The sequence below is a fragment of the Phascolarctos cinereus genome, unplaced genomic scaffold, assembly GCF_003287225.1.
Source record: "Phascolarctos cinereus isolate Bilbo 61053 unplaced genomic scaffold, phaCin_HiC Scaffold_9;HRSCAF=440, whole genome shotgun sequence".
NCBI lineage: Eukaryota > Metazoa > Chordata > Mammalia > Diprotodontia > Phascolarctidae > Phascolarctos > Phascolarctos cinereus.
Genome location: NW_027556402.1, coordinates 112,383,905 through 112,402,536, shown reverse-complemented (window position 1 = coordinate 112,402,536; position 18,632 = coordinate 112,383,905). Strand labels below are relative to the sequence as shown.

The window sequence follows — 18,632 nt, the reverse complement described above, 5'->3', positions numbered from 1 at the left end:
AGAATCGGCAGATGTTCTTGTTCAAGGAACAGAACAGAAGGCTAGTGTCCCAGGATCATGTAGTGTTATGGAGGAGTATTATGTAGTATTATAAGGTCTAAGAAGAATGGAAAGGTAGTAAAGGGCCAGTTTAGGAAGAGTTTTAAAAGACAGTAGATTTTGTGTTTGATCCTGGAGGTAATAATGAGCCATTGCCTTATGGAATGAGGACTTGATATGGTCAGAACTGTACTTTGACAGCTGAGTGGAAAATGGATTGTAGTGGGGAGAAGCTTCAGGCAGAGAGAACAACCAGTAGGTCATTGCAATGGTCCAGGCATGAAGTGACGTTTTGGCAGTGTCAGAGAAGAAAGGGGACAGATGTTGTAAAGGTAGAAACAACAGGACTTGGCAACAGATTGAATGTGGGCATGAGAGTGAGGAGTCAAAGATGACACCTACGTTTTGAGCCTGGGTGAATAATAGGAAGGTGGCGGTATCCGTAATAGGTTTAGTTACTTGAGCTTAGTTTTTATCATGAACTGGGACCATCTTTAGAAGCCATGGGGCTTCTGTTAACAAAACATTGTTGTTTTAAAAAAATTTTCCACGTAGGCCACATTGACAGCCAATGCAATCACAATCATGACTTTTTGGTTGTGGCCATTTGCCCAGTGGGAGCCTGCATGTACTGAGATGACCACCACTTTCCACTCATTGGGTGTATTGCTAATCAAATCTTAACAAGGTTGGTCATTAACTTGAGTTTCATTTGAACTGAAAGATTCTCTTCCCCCATCAACCCCAAAATAAGACATTATTTTTGAAGAAAGAACTTAATTTTTAAATGACTAGGAAATTAAAGGAAAAGACCATTGTTCAAAATATTTCATTTTTTCTATTATTTATTAAAATTCAGTAAACAGTTATTAAGCCTGTATTATGTGCATCTCCATTGGCAACCTGGTTTAATGGACAGAATGTGGGCCATGGTGTGAGGGGTCCTGCGTCTGATATATAGCAACTGTATGACTGAGCCCAGGCAACTCTGAAAGCTGTAATTAAGCATTTATTTGGTGCCTACTGTGTGGTAGGCACTAGGTATACAAAGACCTAAGTATACAAAAACCCTGCTCTCAAGAAACTTTGATTCTATTGGAGTTTACTTTGCAACTCTGTTAAGTTGCAGAGTTGCCAGTCTGCACCAACAGAGGGAATTTCTGCAATAACAGCTACATCTGTGAAATCACACGACTGGGCCCATACCTACTTACCCTACCCAACTCCCTCAAAATGGGCAAGGCATTATAAATGTCTAAAGTTTACTCTTTGAAGGTAGTTGTACACCACTCCCAACTTGTTATGTTTTTATGGGGGTGGTAACTCGATATGAATAGAGATGTGTGAATTTTCATGTGATACTATTAAATATTTATTGACTGCTACCAGAGTACTAATTGCTATGATGAATCAGTTTTGTTGCGTTTTCCATAATAATTTGATGACTGAACTGGATTTTGAATCAGAAGGACTTGGATTTGAATCCAGGCTATGATTCATTTGATCTCTCTGACGTTGGACAAATCACTTCCCCTTTCTGAGTCTGTTTCCTTCATCTCTTAAAGTGGAAATAATTATACCAACCTCCCCTACTTAGTGAAATGATGAGAATTAACAAATGAGGTGCATTGAAAAGACTGCTGGATTTGGCATCAAGCCCTGGGCTTAGATCTCACATCTGTCACTACCTGTATGACTTGGGACCAAGTCACTTAACACTGCTCTTCAGTGTAAGCATCTTGTGCCATAAACGAGGGTGGTGTTGGACTAGATGTCCTTTGAAGTCTCTTCTGGCTCTAAAGCTATGATCATAAATTTTGTGATAGAACTTATGTAAAAGCATTTTGTAAAACAAAGCCAATATAAATGTAAGTAGTTATTATTTAAGAGGTTTTTTTAAAATAACCTATAATTTTTTTTCTGCCCTTGTTAGTATTAGCTAGTGCATATTTGCGTTCAGTTTCCACTCGTTTGCATTTTCATGTCAGGTATGGGAATGATATGAGGGTTTGTATTTCCCTTCTACTCTGCTTGCTTTATCAAACATAGTTTAGATCCATTTCTTTTCTCCTCCTTGGAGTTAATTGCCCAAATCATACTCCTGGTTTCACATAAGAAGCCCTTTATAATTTGGATTTAGACTGTCTTTCTAGGTTGGTTATACTTTGCTCCCCACCATTTCCACTCTCAATTGTAACCAAACTAGCACTTGCTGTGCCCCTGATGCAGCTGTACCCCATGCCTGGGATGCCTTCCTTTTTCTCTTCTGCCTCTTAGAACCCCTAGTTCAATTCAAACCTAACTGTCTGCTTCAGGAGGTTTTTACTCATTCCCACGTTTGCTAGAGCCCCTCTTCAAATTACAGGAGCATTTATTTTGTGTATATCTTGTGTGAATTTATCTCTGAATGTATTGTACCTGCCAAGTAAAATGTAAGTTCTTTGAAGGCAGGGATCGTCTCATTTTTGTATTTATGTCCCAACCACCTAGAACAGGTCCTGGCACATGTCAGGTATTTTAATAATGCATGTCTATTGATGGACAGTCATGTAGACATTCTTTCCTTATGGAAGAGGAAAGTAAGAATGATTTTGGTCACAGAAGGCTTAGAAAAATGAGTTGATAATGTTTACACAACTAAATTGTCCATCTGTTGAAATAAAAGATTTTTTAAAATTATCTGTTAGCCCAGATACTGCCACATTTTATTATTTTAGTATATAAATTTTTTTCCAGTCACCTGTGCTGCTGCTTATACCTTTTACCACCACCAAATTCTATTTCTGCAGTAAAATTTCTAGATAGATAGCTTTAAATTTTTATTTTGAAACATTTTGTTGAGCCTGAAAAATAGGAATATTGTTTGAATACAATTCAGATAATCAAGTAGTTTCATAATATTTCCATTTCTTTCATGGAAAGTGAATCTATTAGCACACATTTCTGATTTATACTGCTTATTGTAGGTTTATTTGCAATACAATTTATAGGGAAGACTTTTAGGAATCAAGTGTCATCAGTTTTATAAGTTACTTAAGCTTAGTAAAGAATTTCATTCTGGCAAAATAGCACTTAGAAATACTCTTGTTATAAATTTGATTTCTGTGATTATATTATTCTCTGAATACCTTCCAGCCCTTAATCTATTATGTCACAGAAAATAAAAGTTCACTGAAGAGAAAATTTATTTCCTCAGCTCCTTATATTTGTAAGGCTTAAACAAATAATTCAGTGCAACATAATTACCAGCAACTTAAGGAAGTTAAAGTGATCTCAGTAGATATCAGACTTTAGCTAGCATTTATCACCTACTGTATATGAGGCACAAATCAGTCCCAGCCCTCAAGAGGTTTAGGTTCTGAAACAGTCACTGAGCATTTATTAAGCTTTTATTATGTGCCAGCCATGGTGCTGTGTGCTGGGAATGCAGAGTGTGCAAAAACATGGTTCCTGCCATCAGGGTAATCTCATTCTAATGGGGAAGACAACATGAAAATAACTATGGACATACAAGACATAGAGGAAATGGAAGGTAGTCTTAGAGGGGAGACACCAAGCAATGGGGGCTGCAAGGAAAGGTCTCCTTTAGCCAGTAGGATTTGAGCTTAGTCTTGAAGCCTGAAGCAAAGCATTCCAGAAATGGGGGTAGCTATTCAGAAAGCTTAAAATTAGGAAATGGACTTAGATGTGAAGAATAGCTTAGCATGGCTTTAGCATAGAGAGGAGAAAAGCCTGTGACTGGAAAGGTAGTCAGGCTGGTTGCAAAGGGCTAAACAGGATTTTATATTTGATCTTAGAAGTAGGAGCCAGTGGTTTTAGTTGGGAGGGGTGTGTGTAACATGGTCAGGCATGCACTTTAGGAAAATCACTTTTGACAGCTGAGTTATATAGTTATGTAGGTTTATTTGTGATGTAATTTATAGACAAGATTTTTAGCAATTGTCATCGGTTTTATAGATTATTTAGGCTTAGTAAAGAATTTACCTAGATGGATTAGACTGGTGAGAGACTTGAGGCAGGGAGGCCAATCAGAAGGCTATTACAATAGTCAAGATCTGACGGAACCGGATGTGACTGCAGCTGGAGATAATGGGACATATAGGAGAGATGTTGTAAAGCTAGAAATGACCAGACTTGATAACAAATTGGATAAGAATACAGATAAGTTGAGGATAACACCAAGGTTGGAGCCTGAATGACTGAGGGGATGGTGGTATCCTTGACAGTCATTTGAAAGTTGGGAAGAAGGGAGAATCTTGGAGAGGAAGATAAAAGATTTCTATTTTAGACAAGTTGTGTTTCAGATGCTTAAGGCCATTTTAAGGTATGGAAAAGATTGATAATGACGAAACTGGGGGACAAAAACAAGACAAAGAAAAAAGCTTAATTACAGGGCTTCTGCTCAAGAGATGTGATTAAATGACAGGTAAATCTTAATATTTGGAGCTGAAAGGGACTTTAGGGATCATAAAGTCTCCTTTTTTTATGTTATAGGTATTGAACAAATACTAAAAATCAGTGAGGTCTGACCTCTTAAAATTGAAAAGGACCTCAACATTCTCCTTCCCCAAGATTTTTTTTTTAATAAAAAAATATATTGAAGTGTTTAGAGAATTTCTTTTAAATAATTGGAAATATCTTGGACTGCATCCATCCATACTTAATCCTACCAATTGATCAGAGATTATTGATACAGATGTTAAGAAAAACCTAGTTTTAGGATCCTATTTCTATTGTACAGCTTCATAAACTTTGTAGACATTTTGAGATATGATTGACACTGAGGCTTGGGGGACTTTTTGGAATAGTATAATTTAATCACCATTCTAAGAATATCCTTTATGCTAGCCTTAATACACTAGACTTTAATGAATTAGCATTTGTTCACTTTGATACTGATACTATATAGTTGAATCTACTGTTAACTTAAATGTAACATTTCCTGTACTTTTTTATGTGCCATTCATCCTTCTCAATTCAGTAGTCATTTATTTATCCATGATATTTACAGTATTTTTCACTATTAAACATTTTAAAAATGTATGTTCTTTGAACTGCAGAGAGGATTTTTAGTTCACAGTTGAGCTACTAGGAGGATGCATTCTTAATAATATTTAATATCTACATTCAGTATGTAGGGTTTTATTACTCTGACCTTTCAGTTTTTGCCTTTACTGTTACCATTTCTTTGAAGTGTGGGTAGGTTGACTCTCCAAATATTTCATGTGTTTTTTAATGTATTTTATTCATTGTTCTTATAAGTATAAGCTTTCAGTAGACAAAGGTATTTGAACTTGATTACAAGTGATAATACCAAGATACAATTATTATTGGTAAGTAGTGTTGTTATGAGGTCCCCCTAATTCTTCCCCAGATAAATCCTCTTGGAAATAGTCAAAAAACAAATCTGCTTTTACTTCAGCTTGTGCTGTAACAGATAAAAAAGTATATGATAAATACAGTGAAGCTCCGTTTAACACTAGTATGTTTTGATTCTGTAACTGATGTGAATTTAAGCATATCTTCAAATATTTTATTTTAGAATTGTGGACAAGAATGTAACCTACTTTATTTTGTAGAAACTGAATGCTCATGTTCAAACATAATGCAAGTGTTTCATAACATGTCCGTTGTAGGTAATGATGTTACAGAAAATTCATTTGAGTTATTTATTGCCGTTTGTTAATTCTGTATTTCACACTATATTTTTCTTTGTTGGACCTATGACCTACTCAGACTTTTTGATATGACAAGATTTCATATGAAGATAAAAATAGTTAATGTTAACATTTTGACACATAAGTAGTTTGTCATGATTCATTTTTAATCAGTATTTTTTTTCCTATTTTAATGAAGAAGACCTGGGTTCCTGCTTCTCTTGCTTACAAAGTCATCTTTCTTGCTACATTGTAAACCTGCATTGACGAATATGGCAGACAAATTAACAAGAATTGCTATTGTCAATCATGACAAATGTAAGCCAAAGAAATGCCGACAGGAGTGCAAAAAGAGTTGTCCAGTAGTGCGAATGGGTAAGTTGTTAATGTAAATTATTTCAATAAAAAGGGACGAGTTTAAACAAAATAATGTGGCTTAAATTTTGAGTACAGACTTGACATTTTTGTTCTAATAGTTTTATTCCCATATAAGGAAATGCCCATGTCAGTTTTTTTTCTAATTTTCTGAGAGAAAATTGTTTTGTATTAAAATGCTTAAGTAGACCTGAGAATTCCAATTAATAAGGAAGAAAACCCTTTTCAGACTTTATGAAAAATCTACAGTGTAGAATTCAACAAGCACAATCAATCAGGTTGATTGTTCAATAAATACTTTCAAAGGAACATTCAAATCCTATCATTTCTGTTACTCTTGCAAAGCTGAGAAATTCTGAGTGTAGTTTTGCTTGACAGATTAGGTTAAGAATAGTAGACAGGGAGAGATAGGATAGATAGGTTGAATAACCTACTTAATAGGTTATTGGGAAGATCCTTCCTAGTTTTATCATTTCCAAGGCAAATTTATAACATACTGTATACACTTAGAATTTAATAAACCTTAAGCACAGACTATGTTCAATACACTGGGTTAGGTACTGGAAATATAAAGGTGAAAAAAATGACATAGTCCCTTGCTGTCAAAAGCTTATAGTTTAAGATGACTGCGAAAGTCCCTTTCAGTTCTCAGATTCTGTGATATGTCCATAACTAACTCTTAATACAGAGTGGGATATAATAAGGGCATAGGAGGAAATAGAGGGAAGAAAAGGAGAAATTAGGGGGAGGTTGAAGAAGGCATCTCTTTTAACTGGGGTAGAATCAGAAAAGATTTGATGAAAAATGTGAAGACTGAAGTGGATTTTATATTAACAAAAAGGATTTCAACAGGTAGAGTTGTAGAAGGTATCTGAACAGAGGCAGGAAAGGATCCAATAAAATAGGAAAACAACTAGCAAACTAGTTTGATTAGCACAGAATTCTCAGTGTGGAATGTTATGCAAAACAAAACAAACAAAAAAAAGACTAGGACATGTATTGGAAGCCTGATTGTGGTAAATCTTGCATTCAACAGATACATCAATATTTGAACTTCTCACCAGTCTGTTTTGCCCAAAATTACAAAGTTAATGGCTAAATTAGTATCATTGTCTCATGGTCAGAATAAGTAAGTCCATTCACAGTTACACTAGTTAAAATATTTTGTGCTTTGTTTCTTTTACCAGGAAAACTATGCATAGAGGTCACACCACAGAGCAAAATAGCATGGATTTCTGAAACACTTTGCATTGGATGTGGTATTTGTATTAAGGTAAATGATTTTCCCTTTGTTCTTATTACAATGGCAGCTTTAGGGTCAAAAATAAGTAAAAGCTTGTGAATAACATCACTTTTTAAGAGGCAAAATAAAAAGGATGATATCAAAATTTAGTAATACAGTATTCTTCCATTATATGATTATCACATAATAATATATAATCATGTATGAAATATGTTTATTATATATGGAGAAAACTATTGCTAGATTTAGATGTTATCCTTATATATGTATACATACATGCATACGTACCATTGAAACCGTTTCTGTTATAAACCTTTATTGGTTTACATATATAGCCTCTATTTTGTTAATCTTGGAAGGGGAGACAATATGGAGAAAAGGAATCTCTCCTTTGGTATCACTTTAGAATTTTTGGACATGTTCCAGTTCTGGCTTGATTGTAAATGTATGTTTGAATTATAAAAGTTTGGAATACTTGTGGTTTTTCTTTTTTAAGTGTGAATTTTTTAGAGCAGCAAAAAAATCCCTTTAACGTTCTCTGTGGAATTAATGATCTGAATTGTTCAGTTAGGTTCTTTTTTTTACTTATGAATATTACACAGTTTTTCCTCTAAGACTGATGTTCTGTAAACATACTAGAAATCGATGTATAAAGTTTTAATATTGTTAAGTTTTTATTTGGAACTGTATGCCTGTTTTTTAAAATAACAGCTACCATACCTCTTAATCCACATTAATGACATGCTTGCCACCTTAAAGAAATATGTGGATGCTGATTGAAATGAGCAGAACCAGGAGAACATTGTACAAGTAACCACCACATTGTGCGATAACCAGATTTGATAGATGCCTTCTTTAGGTTTAGGCAGTCTTGATCAAAGGTGGGACCGTAACTCAGGTTATGCTGACAGTGAAGTCAGTTCTCTTATCTACTGTATCCCACAGCGCCTTTCTCAAAACAAATGCTATTGCTTTCAATTTATAGAAAACACATTTTTGGATTCTGCACTTTAATCCATTTTGCCACCCTTTTCCTATTTAAGAATGAGTTCATTCCTTTAACATTCAAGGTTAAGACTAATAGGTGTGTTTTCCTCTCCATTATATCCTTTGAGAATTGTTTCCTTTCTTTGGTCCCAATTCCCCCTTAGTGCTTTTTGAAGAAGAAGGTGAGGAAAGAAGGTAAAAGGAATGGACTGATTACACTCCTTTGGACTTTTCTCTCTTAACATAGTCTAGTTGTAGATATCCATGTCTTGTTGTATCCTTTCTCTTTTTAATCCCCCTTTCATAAACATCCCTCTGACGTTTGTTTTATTTGAGACGCTTCCCTTTCCAATTGTACTGTCTCACTCTCCCCTATCCGTCTTTCCTGTCACCACTTATTTCCCTAGTGAGTTTAATGTATTTCTAAGCTAACCTCTTTGAGTGTGTCAAACTTTCATTTGAGTTCAGTTAAGATTGAGGTCCACAAAATGCTTACTTCCTTCCCCACCTCTAATGCGCCCTAAGGGTGAGTATTTCCATTTCAAGAATTCTCACTTCTGGGGCAGCTAGGTGGCAGTTCTCTTAAGACTGTAAGTTGCAGAGCTATAATTGATCTGCCTTGGAAGAAAAAATTCCCAACCCTGATGAAATAAGTCCATACCAAACATTTGTTGTCATGTTAATATAAAAGCTAGGAATAGAACTTGTCTAAATCAATAGCTATCAAATGGTTGACCATTCTCATGGTTTTTAAGTTTTTGAACTTGATAAAGAATTTAAAACACACGTTCATTTTTAGGTAGAAGGGCAATGAAGTGAACTCCAAATAAGTCTATCTGCTATGGCTATTTTTTTCTAGAATCTGATTCATGGGATGTTTACAGTTAGATAAAGCAGCCTAAAAAATAACTGCCCTGTTCCAGTAATGCAGCTTGAAAAGACTTTTTGTCACTGTGTCTTTATACTTTGTTGTATAAGGAGTCACTAGAAGAATTGCAGAGCTTCAGAGTTGAAAGGGGCTTTATCTCTCTAGTAATTCTGTATCCAAAAAGAAATCCCTACTATAATATACCCCAGAAGTTGTCGTCTCTCTTCTACTTCAGAAACACCAGTCAGAGGAGAAGAGACTATGTCCTAATCTGATCTGTTCCACTTTTTTGGTTAGCTCTTAATTGTTGAGAAGTTTCTCCTGACATCAAACCTAAATTAATTCTCTGTAACTTATGCCTCTTGCTCCTAGCTCTGTCTTCAAGTCAAATAAGACTAATCACTCTTCTTCTTGACAGCCCTTCAGATATTTAAAAAAAGGTACCATGTCCTGGATTTTCTTCACACTAGACCTCTCCAGTTCTTTCATCTGATCCTTAGATAGCAGAGACTCAAGATCACCTATCCCCTCATCATTCTCCTTGCCCTCTCTGGACACTCTCTTACTTATCAATGCCCTTCATAAATTGGTGCCCAAAATTGAGTGAAGTACTGAAATGGCAGGTGTGGCCTGACTAGGACAGAATAGAGCAAAACTAGTAACTTCTTATTCCTGGAAACTTGACTGTTAATATAGTACAGTATTGTTTTAAGTGTATTTGGTTGCCATGTCACACTGTTGACTAATTAAACTTGCAGTGCACTAAATCTCTCAGATTTTTTTTTCTTCAGAGAAACTGCTATCTTCCCATGACTTCCTTCATCTTATATTTGTGAACTTTTTTTAAGCCTAGGGGTAAGATTTTACATTTATACTATTAAATTTCATCTTAGATTCAATTCAGTTCTAGCCTGTCAGTATCTTTTTGGATCCTAACTCTCATCTAATGTTATTGGCTATTCATTTTAACTTTGTGTCATCTTCAAATTTCATACGAATTTATGCCTCATCCAAATCATTGAATTGAATAAAATTACTCCAAACCATTGATTTAAAATGTTCAGCAGCACAGAACTGTGGAGCACTCCATTGGAGAACTTGTTCCAAGTTGACGTCAGGCCACTCTCAGACTTGACTATTCTCAGAGGCTGGCCATTAAACCAGTAACAGATGCATCTATTTATATTAGTTTCTCATCTATATGTCCTTGTTTTCCTTTTTTTTAAAAAAAAAGTTATTTTTAGTTTGCAACATTCACTTTTATAAGATTATGAGTTACACATTTTTTGCCTTTCCCTTTCCTCCCCTTCCCTCTCTCCAAGACGGCATGCAATCTGATAGTAGGCTATACATGTACAATCATATTAAATCTATTTCCACATTAGTCATGTTGTGAAAGAAAAATCAGAACACAGGGAAGGAACTACATGTCTTTCTGTTTTCTACAAAAATAGCATAAAATGCTTTGCTAATGCTTTTTATAATCTAGGTAAACTATATTTACAGAATTTTTCTGTGACCCTATCAAAAAGGAAATAAAGCTGATATATCCTATTCTTCCTAAAGTCATGTTGGCTCATAGTGTGCTCACTGCTTTCTTTTCTAAATGTTTAATAACTATCTCTTTAATAAAACGTTCTAGAATTTTGGCAGGGATGAGAGTCAAGCTCACTAGCTTATAATTTACAAACCCATTTCTCTCCCCTTTTTTGAAAATTGCAATACTATTTATCCTTCTCCAGTCATGTTATACCTCTTCTGTTCTCATGTCATTGTCATCGATCACTATCGGGTGTGATCTAATTTTCAAGGAGTCTATTACTGGAGTATGACTTTGTACATTGTGGACTAACCTGTTAAATCTCCTTCCTGTGCCTTCTAGAGCCCTCTGGAAGGGCTTTCTTTACCATTCTTCTCTCTAGAACTGTACCTTTTCCATCTCCATGACCTTTGAAATAACACTGAAAATTACTTGGCATTCATATTCCCCTGATTACCTCAGTAGCAGAAAATGTAATTCATCTGGCTCAGATGATTAGTAAAAGGACCAACCAAATACTGTCTTACTGGCTCCTTAATTCTCCGGTATAACTTTATTAAAGAAATTATTGTCCTTTGCTTTCCCCTCCAGCTTCAATTCATTCTGAGCTTTAAAACTACTGAAACTGTTCTTTCAGTACCATATTTGATATCTATCTAAATATTTATAGATATAGATATTATATATGCAGAAATTATTTCTTAAGCACTTAATATGTTCGGGATGCTATGCTAAGCTGGGGATACAAAAAATAGGTAAATATTTCTACCCTCAAGGAGCTTACATTCTAATAAGGGAAAGCAGCACATAAAGGAGAGCTAGAAAAAGGGTGAGGAGAGACACATGGGTAAGGAAGCAAGTGAAGAGGAGTCCAGGTATGGGTGAAAAATGGTGGGCCCAAGGAAGGAAATGCCAGTTGGTAAAGTCAGCCTGTCAACAAGCATTTATTAAACAATTTTTCCAAAGTGGCAGGTGAGGGTCCAGGCTTGAGTGAGGTGAAGCATGGTGGAGGTCCTTCCTAACATGGTGGCCCCTTGAGGGCATCACCAATCAGAGAAGTGCTTCAGGGCAGATGTTTCTTTTATTATTAATTTCTTTTTTAATTTTCAACATTCACTTCCACAAGCTTTTGAGTTTTGGATTTTCTCCCTCTCCCCAAGGCCGCATGCAATCTGATATAGATTCTACGTATGCATTCTTATTAAATATTTTTACATTAGTCATGTGGTAAAGAACAATTAGAACCATTAGGAAGAACCACAAGAAAGAAGAAACAAAACAGGGGGGGAAAGAGCAAATAGTATGCTTCCATCTGCATTCAGACTCCATAGTTCTTTCTTTGCATGTGGATAGCATTCTCCATCATGAGTCTTTTGGAGATGTCTTAGATCCTTGCATTGCTGAGAAGGACTAAGTCTATCAAAGTTAGTCATTGTACAGTGTGGTTGTTACCATGTACAATATTCTCCTGGTGCTGCTGACTTCACTCAGCATCAAGATGTTTCTTTAAGGTGGCAAGCAAGGATAGGTCCAAAAGAGTGCGATAATTCTGTCCTCTCTAGTTGAAAGAAAGTTGCTAAATTGTATTTGGTTTGGTAATAATGTAATTTATAAGTGCATTACTTTAAATTACAGAAATGCCCTTTTGGCGCTTTGTCAATTGTCAATTTACCTAGCAACCTAGAAAAGGAAACAACGCATCGATATTGTGCCAATGCCTTCAAACTTCACAGGTATATTTTCAAGCTAGCTTTCTTTTTTATTTTGATGTTGCATAGATATTTTAAAGTAAAATGCATTTGATTAAATTTGTATGCCTTTCAGATCCTCAGGGTAGGAGGAAATGGAAGAAAAGTTTGTTAATTATACACCGGGTAGAAGTACAGTATTGGAACTTTATAAAATTCATTTCATTGAGTATATAATATGTTTTCCAAAATATGCCATATTGATTTAAATGTAGCCAGCTCGTTTTTTTCTGAAATCTGACTTCCATGAATATGTGCAGCTTATAATCACTGTTATTTATAGTGTATGTATTTTTCTTTTTAGCAAATGCAAAAATATTTTACTATTTTTTATTTGGTATTTTATTTTTCCCCATTACATGTTAAAAAAAACACAATTTTTAACAGTTGTTTTCAAAACTTTGAGTTCCAAATTCTCTGCCTTCCTCCCTCCCCACCCCCCTCATTGACAAGGCAAGCAATTTGATATTGGTTATACATGTGTAGTCATGCAAAACACTTCCATAGTAGTCATGTTGTGAAACTATTGATATTTCCCTCCATCCCATCCTGCCCCCCTTTTATTCTATTCTCACCTTTCACCCTGTCCATACTCAAAAGCATTTGCTTCTGATTACCCCCTCCCTTCTATCACACTCTTATCTCCTTCCCCCTTACTTTCCTGTAGGGTAAGATAGATTTCTTTACCCAATTGAGTGTGTTATGTATGTATTTTTCAAAGAGTTGTCAGATAAGGGGTTTGACAATCATATTTAGGAGCAGATTATAGTCATACTAATGTGGATAGATCCCTTTTTGGAATTGATCTTTGATTCTATTTATCTAAGAGGCTTAGTTATAAACACCACATAAAATGAACTGAATAACAGAAAAATGTATACTGTTCTTAATGAGAATTTTTTTTCTGATCGGCGTTTACATTTTGAATATAGTAGTATAGATTTGCTAATGAAAAGCTATTTCTCAACCTGCCAGTTCTAAGGACCCACTGCTGCAGGGGGAAGGAGGTGGAATGTCTCACTGATGTGGCACTTCCTCCTTGTAAGTAAATTGTCAGGCCAGAAAAAAAGACTGGGGGGACTTAAACCCGCTATATAAAATTTTCATATGTCAAAATATTTTGCTTTTTTCGTGTTATAAGTGAGCGTTATATGCTAGGGTAAAACATATTGCTCCAGAGTGATCTCTGAAAGAAAGTTGAATAAGCAAAATTAGGAGTTATGCTGGTCATGGATGCATTTCTAACAATTAACAGTTAAAGTTAATCTTGGCTGTATTTTCTAATTGCCAATAATAACTGGCTTTTATGTACAGTTTACCTTTTCGCTTGTTACTGGACATATGTGTGTGGTGCAGATGCCTTAAGTAAGTGATCCAGAAACAACTTACAGCTTTTCCGTAACAAAGTCTGTGCTTTTCATTATTAGCATTTTTATTTACATACACAGGTTGCCTATCCCTCGTCCAGGTGAAGTTTTGGGATTAGTTGGAACTAATGGTATTGGAAAATCAACTGCCTTGAAAATTTTAGCAGGAAAGCAAAAACCAAACCTTGGAAAATATGATGTAGGTATTGATTCTTTGAACATTAACACTTTAAGGTAATTTTTTTTGCCTTTTGGCATAATGTCTGTAATATTCAATAAAATGAATGAAATTAATTTCAAGTTTTATGTACTTAATGTTTTTCTAATTATCTTAGTTTAGAAACTGTATTTCAGTGGTCATTTGGGATTCACGAGCCCAAGTTGTCAATTTATTAACCATTGCTTTCGTATGTTTTCTCCCCCTTCTAAAGAGGTGTAGAACTTAGAGCTGGATGGTACCTTAAAAGTCATAACTCTAGAACTGGAAGGGCCCTCAAACCATCTAGCCTAACACTCACTTGAATTTTACAGATGAGGATATACTGAGGCAAGGGCAGATTACCCAAAGTTGCACAGTAAATAGCAAAGCCCTGATTAAACCTAGGTCCTTGAGTTTATATCCGTTATTCTTTCCATTATGTCACTCCTGGAAGATAGAAAACAAACATATTTTAAATATTTTGCATTGGTGAAACTCCTTTAAATACTTTACTCTGAAGGGAGTTTTGTACTTATTTGCTGCTCCATTAAGTCAGATCCTTTCCCAGCAATTGTGCTTTACAGTTTTAGTCACTGTATTCAGGTCCTTTTATATCTTGCTTTTCAAGGATCCACCAGATTGGCAAGAAATCTTGACTTATTTTCGAGGATCTGAGTTGCAAAACTATTTCACAAAGATTCTAGAAGATGACCTAAAAGCAATTATCAAGCCTCAGTATGTGGACCAGATTCCCAAAGCTGCAAAGGTCAGTCATTTATTGGAAGAATTTGGGTATTAGAATTATTGTTTCACAAAGAGAGTACACTGTATACTTTATATGGAACTTTCTTTAACCCTTTAAATGTCACTCACCAGGACATTTCTCATTTCATGCCACTCATCCCTACTGTTCAGTTAATCATAATCTTATTTATAGTGTTTGGGGGGGGGTGTATCTCCCCTACTAGATTGTAAGCTTCTTGAGGACGGAGACTATCTCTTCTCATTTTTTTTTATCCTTGCACATAGCTGAAACTTCATAAATATTTGTTTGATTGTATTATGCATGCTATTACAACAAAGTTGTATATCTGTGTGTGTGTATGTGTATATGTACGTGTATACTTGACGTGTATGTATATATGTGCATGTTTGATACCTTCCCACAGGGCACTGTGGGTTCTATTTTGGACCGGAAGGATGAAACAAAGACACAAGCTATTGTGTGTCAGCAGCTTGGTAAGTTATTTTTTTTTTAAATGTATTTAGAGCATTAACACATAGAAAATAGTACCTTTAATAGATAATATTGGATTGCCTATACTAATTAAAAACTCATTGTTAATTCTGGCATTATTATTAATTTTGTGTATTTTAATATACTTACTCAAAACACAAGATACTCAAAACCAGATATGAATTTACCTAAGAATATGATAGTGAAAAATAGGTCAATGCCTTAAAATCAGACTTTCCTGTCCCTGCTCTTCACTAGCTGTATGACTATGTATAAATCATTTTTTTTTCCAAGCTGCAGTTTCATCATCTTTTAAATGGTAAGTTATTTGTACTCCCTAGTTCAGAGATATGTGCCTAGTTCACAGAGATATGTGAAAAACACTTATAAATTCCAAAGAGCTATTAAAAAGATAAAACCATTTTTGTGTGTGTGTATTAACCATTCCATTATTATATTAAATATAATGGTTCATTGTTCTTTTGTTATAGACTTAACTCATCTCAAAGAACGAAATGTTGAGGACCTCTCAGGAGGAGAGTTACAAAGATTTGCTTGCGCTGTTGTTTGCATACAGAAAGCAGATATGTATGTTAATTTTGCATTTCTTGTACCTTAATTCTTAAACTATTTTGTAAATTTATGTCTTGTTTTAATATCAAATGAGATAATGTATATGATAATCTATATAAATGTTAGCTTCATATTACTACAGATTGAGAGCATAGCATTAAAAGTTCTGCATTAGGGGGAATGTTGAAGCAGTTAGATACTCATTTGTGTAAAACTTACTCATTTGATAAATGTTTGTCTTCAAGTAGGAAGAAATGTTTAGGTTTCATATATGAAACCCCTAATGCAGCCACTAATTTACTAATGCTATGTGTTCTAGAATTTCATTTGCAAAGTCACTTGTTTGGTACTGGGAATACCTTTTCCCAGAAAAATTATGTTACGGTTCTTGTTTGGGTACCTAAACTAACCCCCCAAAGACTGTTTAACAACCATAATGTAGTTACAGTGCAGTACAGCTCAGAGTTGTGAATGGAAGACCATGTTATATATAGGAAGGAGGGGGAAATGGCATAGAATTTATTTTAGCAACCTCCAAAATCCCTTTTTCCAAGCATCCATTGCCATCATGCTTCTGTCTTCTTCCCATTTAAGCACCCAACTCAGACCTTAACAGATTTCATGCTTAAAGAAATTACACTTAAACACACACTCACACACATACTCCTTTCTTCCCACAACCCTTGTAAGAATTGCCATTTTTACCTCCATTAAATATTAGGAGGAAAATAATGATCTGATTGAATTAATTCATATTAGTGTACTTACCTTCCTATTGGGGTAATCAGATGTTTCAAAAAAGATGTTTGTTAGCCCCAATTCATCTCTAATTATTGGAATTTTGGCAAAGTAAAGTAAAAAGTTCAAGCAGTGTCATGGAAGATATTTTGGTTCAGTTCATCTAATTTGTTCCTTGCTTATTATATCAACTTTCCTTTCTTGACTTCTGGATCCAACAAATTCTCTAAAAACATCCTTTTTTATTTCCCAGTGGCTTTCAAGATAGTACTGGATAGGCATGGGTGGGTGGGTAGATAGATAGATAATCTAGATAATCTCTGTATATGCATATGTATAATTTATAATTCTTATCTTTCAAAAATGTTGAGTATTTTTTTTTCTTTGTAGTTTCATGTTTGATGAACCTTCTAGCTACTTAGATGTTAAGCAGAGGCTAAAGGCTGCTATTACTATACGATCACTAATAAATCCTGATAGGTAAGTACCTGGTATTTACAGACACTTAAATTTTGTTAGGTCTTCCCTCCCCCCAAGTTCTAAGCTCCTAAAGATCTGTCTGTATCAGTGAAGGACATTGACACACTAGGAGTTCCATATGTGGGTAGAATCACAGGTAATGGACCGCACCAAAAAATACTTAACACTTTCCATAGAGCACATGCCCACCAAAGTGCCATATATATGTGGGTACCCTATGTGAACAAGTAAAGAAAGTAGAAGAGAGGAGGCCATTATTTTTCTCATTAATTATGTTTTATTTCCAGATTCCAGTTGAATAATAATCTTCTTCAGTCTTGGTAGGCTGTAGAGATAAGTTTTTATGGCCTGGCTATACAATTTCAGGTCAGCCTGAGTATTCTGTAGCATTAAGATGGTCCCCAAATCCTTGGAGAAAATGATTATACTAGTACAATCCTAATCTAGACCCTGTAACTTCATATTTGAGTTACTTCTTAACTGGTCTAGTTACTTTCTCATTTACCCCTAATTCAGTCTATCCTATCTATTGCCATCAAACTCATTGTCAGATTCTACTTTTATATTATTCCTTTATTGAAGAATAACAAAAATACATTTATGTAGCCTTTAAGATTTACAAAGCATGTTACTCACAGTGGCTCTCTGAGATACGTGATGCATTCCTCTTCTACAGATGTGAAAATGGAAACTAAGATAAATTGACTTGCTCTTTGTCATAGATAAGTGTAGAAACTGGGATTCAGACCTAGGACCTTTGTTTCCGTGTCCAGTGCTCTTTCCACTATACCATTTTATTTTAATATTATATTGCATAACATATATTTTAAATAATAATATTGCATGTCTGATCAAATCCAGATTCTTCATTATTTTACTTAAGCCTTCTATAATCTAACCCTAGTTTTACCTGTCCAGCTGAAAGGCACCTGATTTAAACAGTAAGCAGCTATGTGTGAAGACAAAAAGAGCTGAGAAGCATGTATCATAGCACCTTATTCTCTAAATTACCAAAAGCTATCACATAGTATCAGAATTACATCTTTACATTTTTTTTGTGTGATCAGAGGAGTAGGCAGGATTTAAATTTACTCCCTAGAGTAAAGATCAAGGCAAACTTTGAAGACTAGGAGAACCTGTCTTGTATAGATTGTCGGAATAATTAGATATAAAGTCTGGGTGCCAGTGCTAGTCTTCTCAGAACAACATCAGCATTTTTGGGAATGGGATGACAAAACACTGGAAAATACAGATGTCTGAATGGTATAGTTCTGTGTCACAATGGTCTGTATGTACAGCAAGAGATTGACCTAGTTGGGAAGTATGGAGGTGCACAACAAATGAGCCTGCAACTTAATGAGTGATTAAGCTGAAGAGTCTGGGTGAATGGGTCCTTGTCAGTTTGTTTTGTACTGCTTGTTCTTATTCCTTCTTCCCATCCTGTAAAACGAATTTGTTGAATCCTATTAACTCCTTGATACTGTATTAGCTTTAACCAATACTGACTACTTCCTAATCTCCATTGTATTTTCCATGTTACACATTTTGACAACTAGATTCTTTCTCTTCAGTAAATACTTG

At 35.0% G+C, this 18,632-nt stretch overlaps 1 protein-coding gene across 2 annotated transcripts in view; it reads left to right on the top strand.

Annotated features, from left to right (window-relative positions):
* Positions 1 to 18,632, top strand: part of ABCE1 (ATP binding cassette subfamily E member 1) — a 29,087-nt gene that overhangs the window by 1,211 nt on the left and 9,244 nt on the right. Inside the window, exons 2-9 of one of the 2 annotated variants that reach the window (XM_020978285.2) lie at positions 5,899 to 6,071; positions 7,259 to 7,344; positions 12,345 to 12,442; positions 13,906 to 14,023; positions 14,652 to 14,789; positions 15,193 to 15,262; positions 15,752 to 15,848; positions 16,962 to 17,051. In XM_020978285.2, the coding sequence (XP_020833944.1) occupies positions 5,969 to 6,071; positions 7,259 to 7,344; positions 12,345 to 12,442; positions 13,906 to 14,023; positions 14,652 to 14,789; positions 15,193 to 15,262; positions 15,752 to 15,848; positions 16,962 to 17,051 (800 nt within the window). In that variant the 5' untranslated portion in view covers positions 5,899 to 5,968. Of the gene's footprint in view, positions 1 to 5,895; positions 6,072 to 7,258; positions 7,345 to 12,344; positions 12,443 to 13,905; positions 14,024 to 14,651; positions 14,790 to 15,192; positions 15,263 to 15,751; positions 15,849 to 16,961; positions 17,052 to 18,632 lie in introns of both variants that reach the window. The other variant, XM_020978284.2, reaches the window with a different exon arrangement.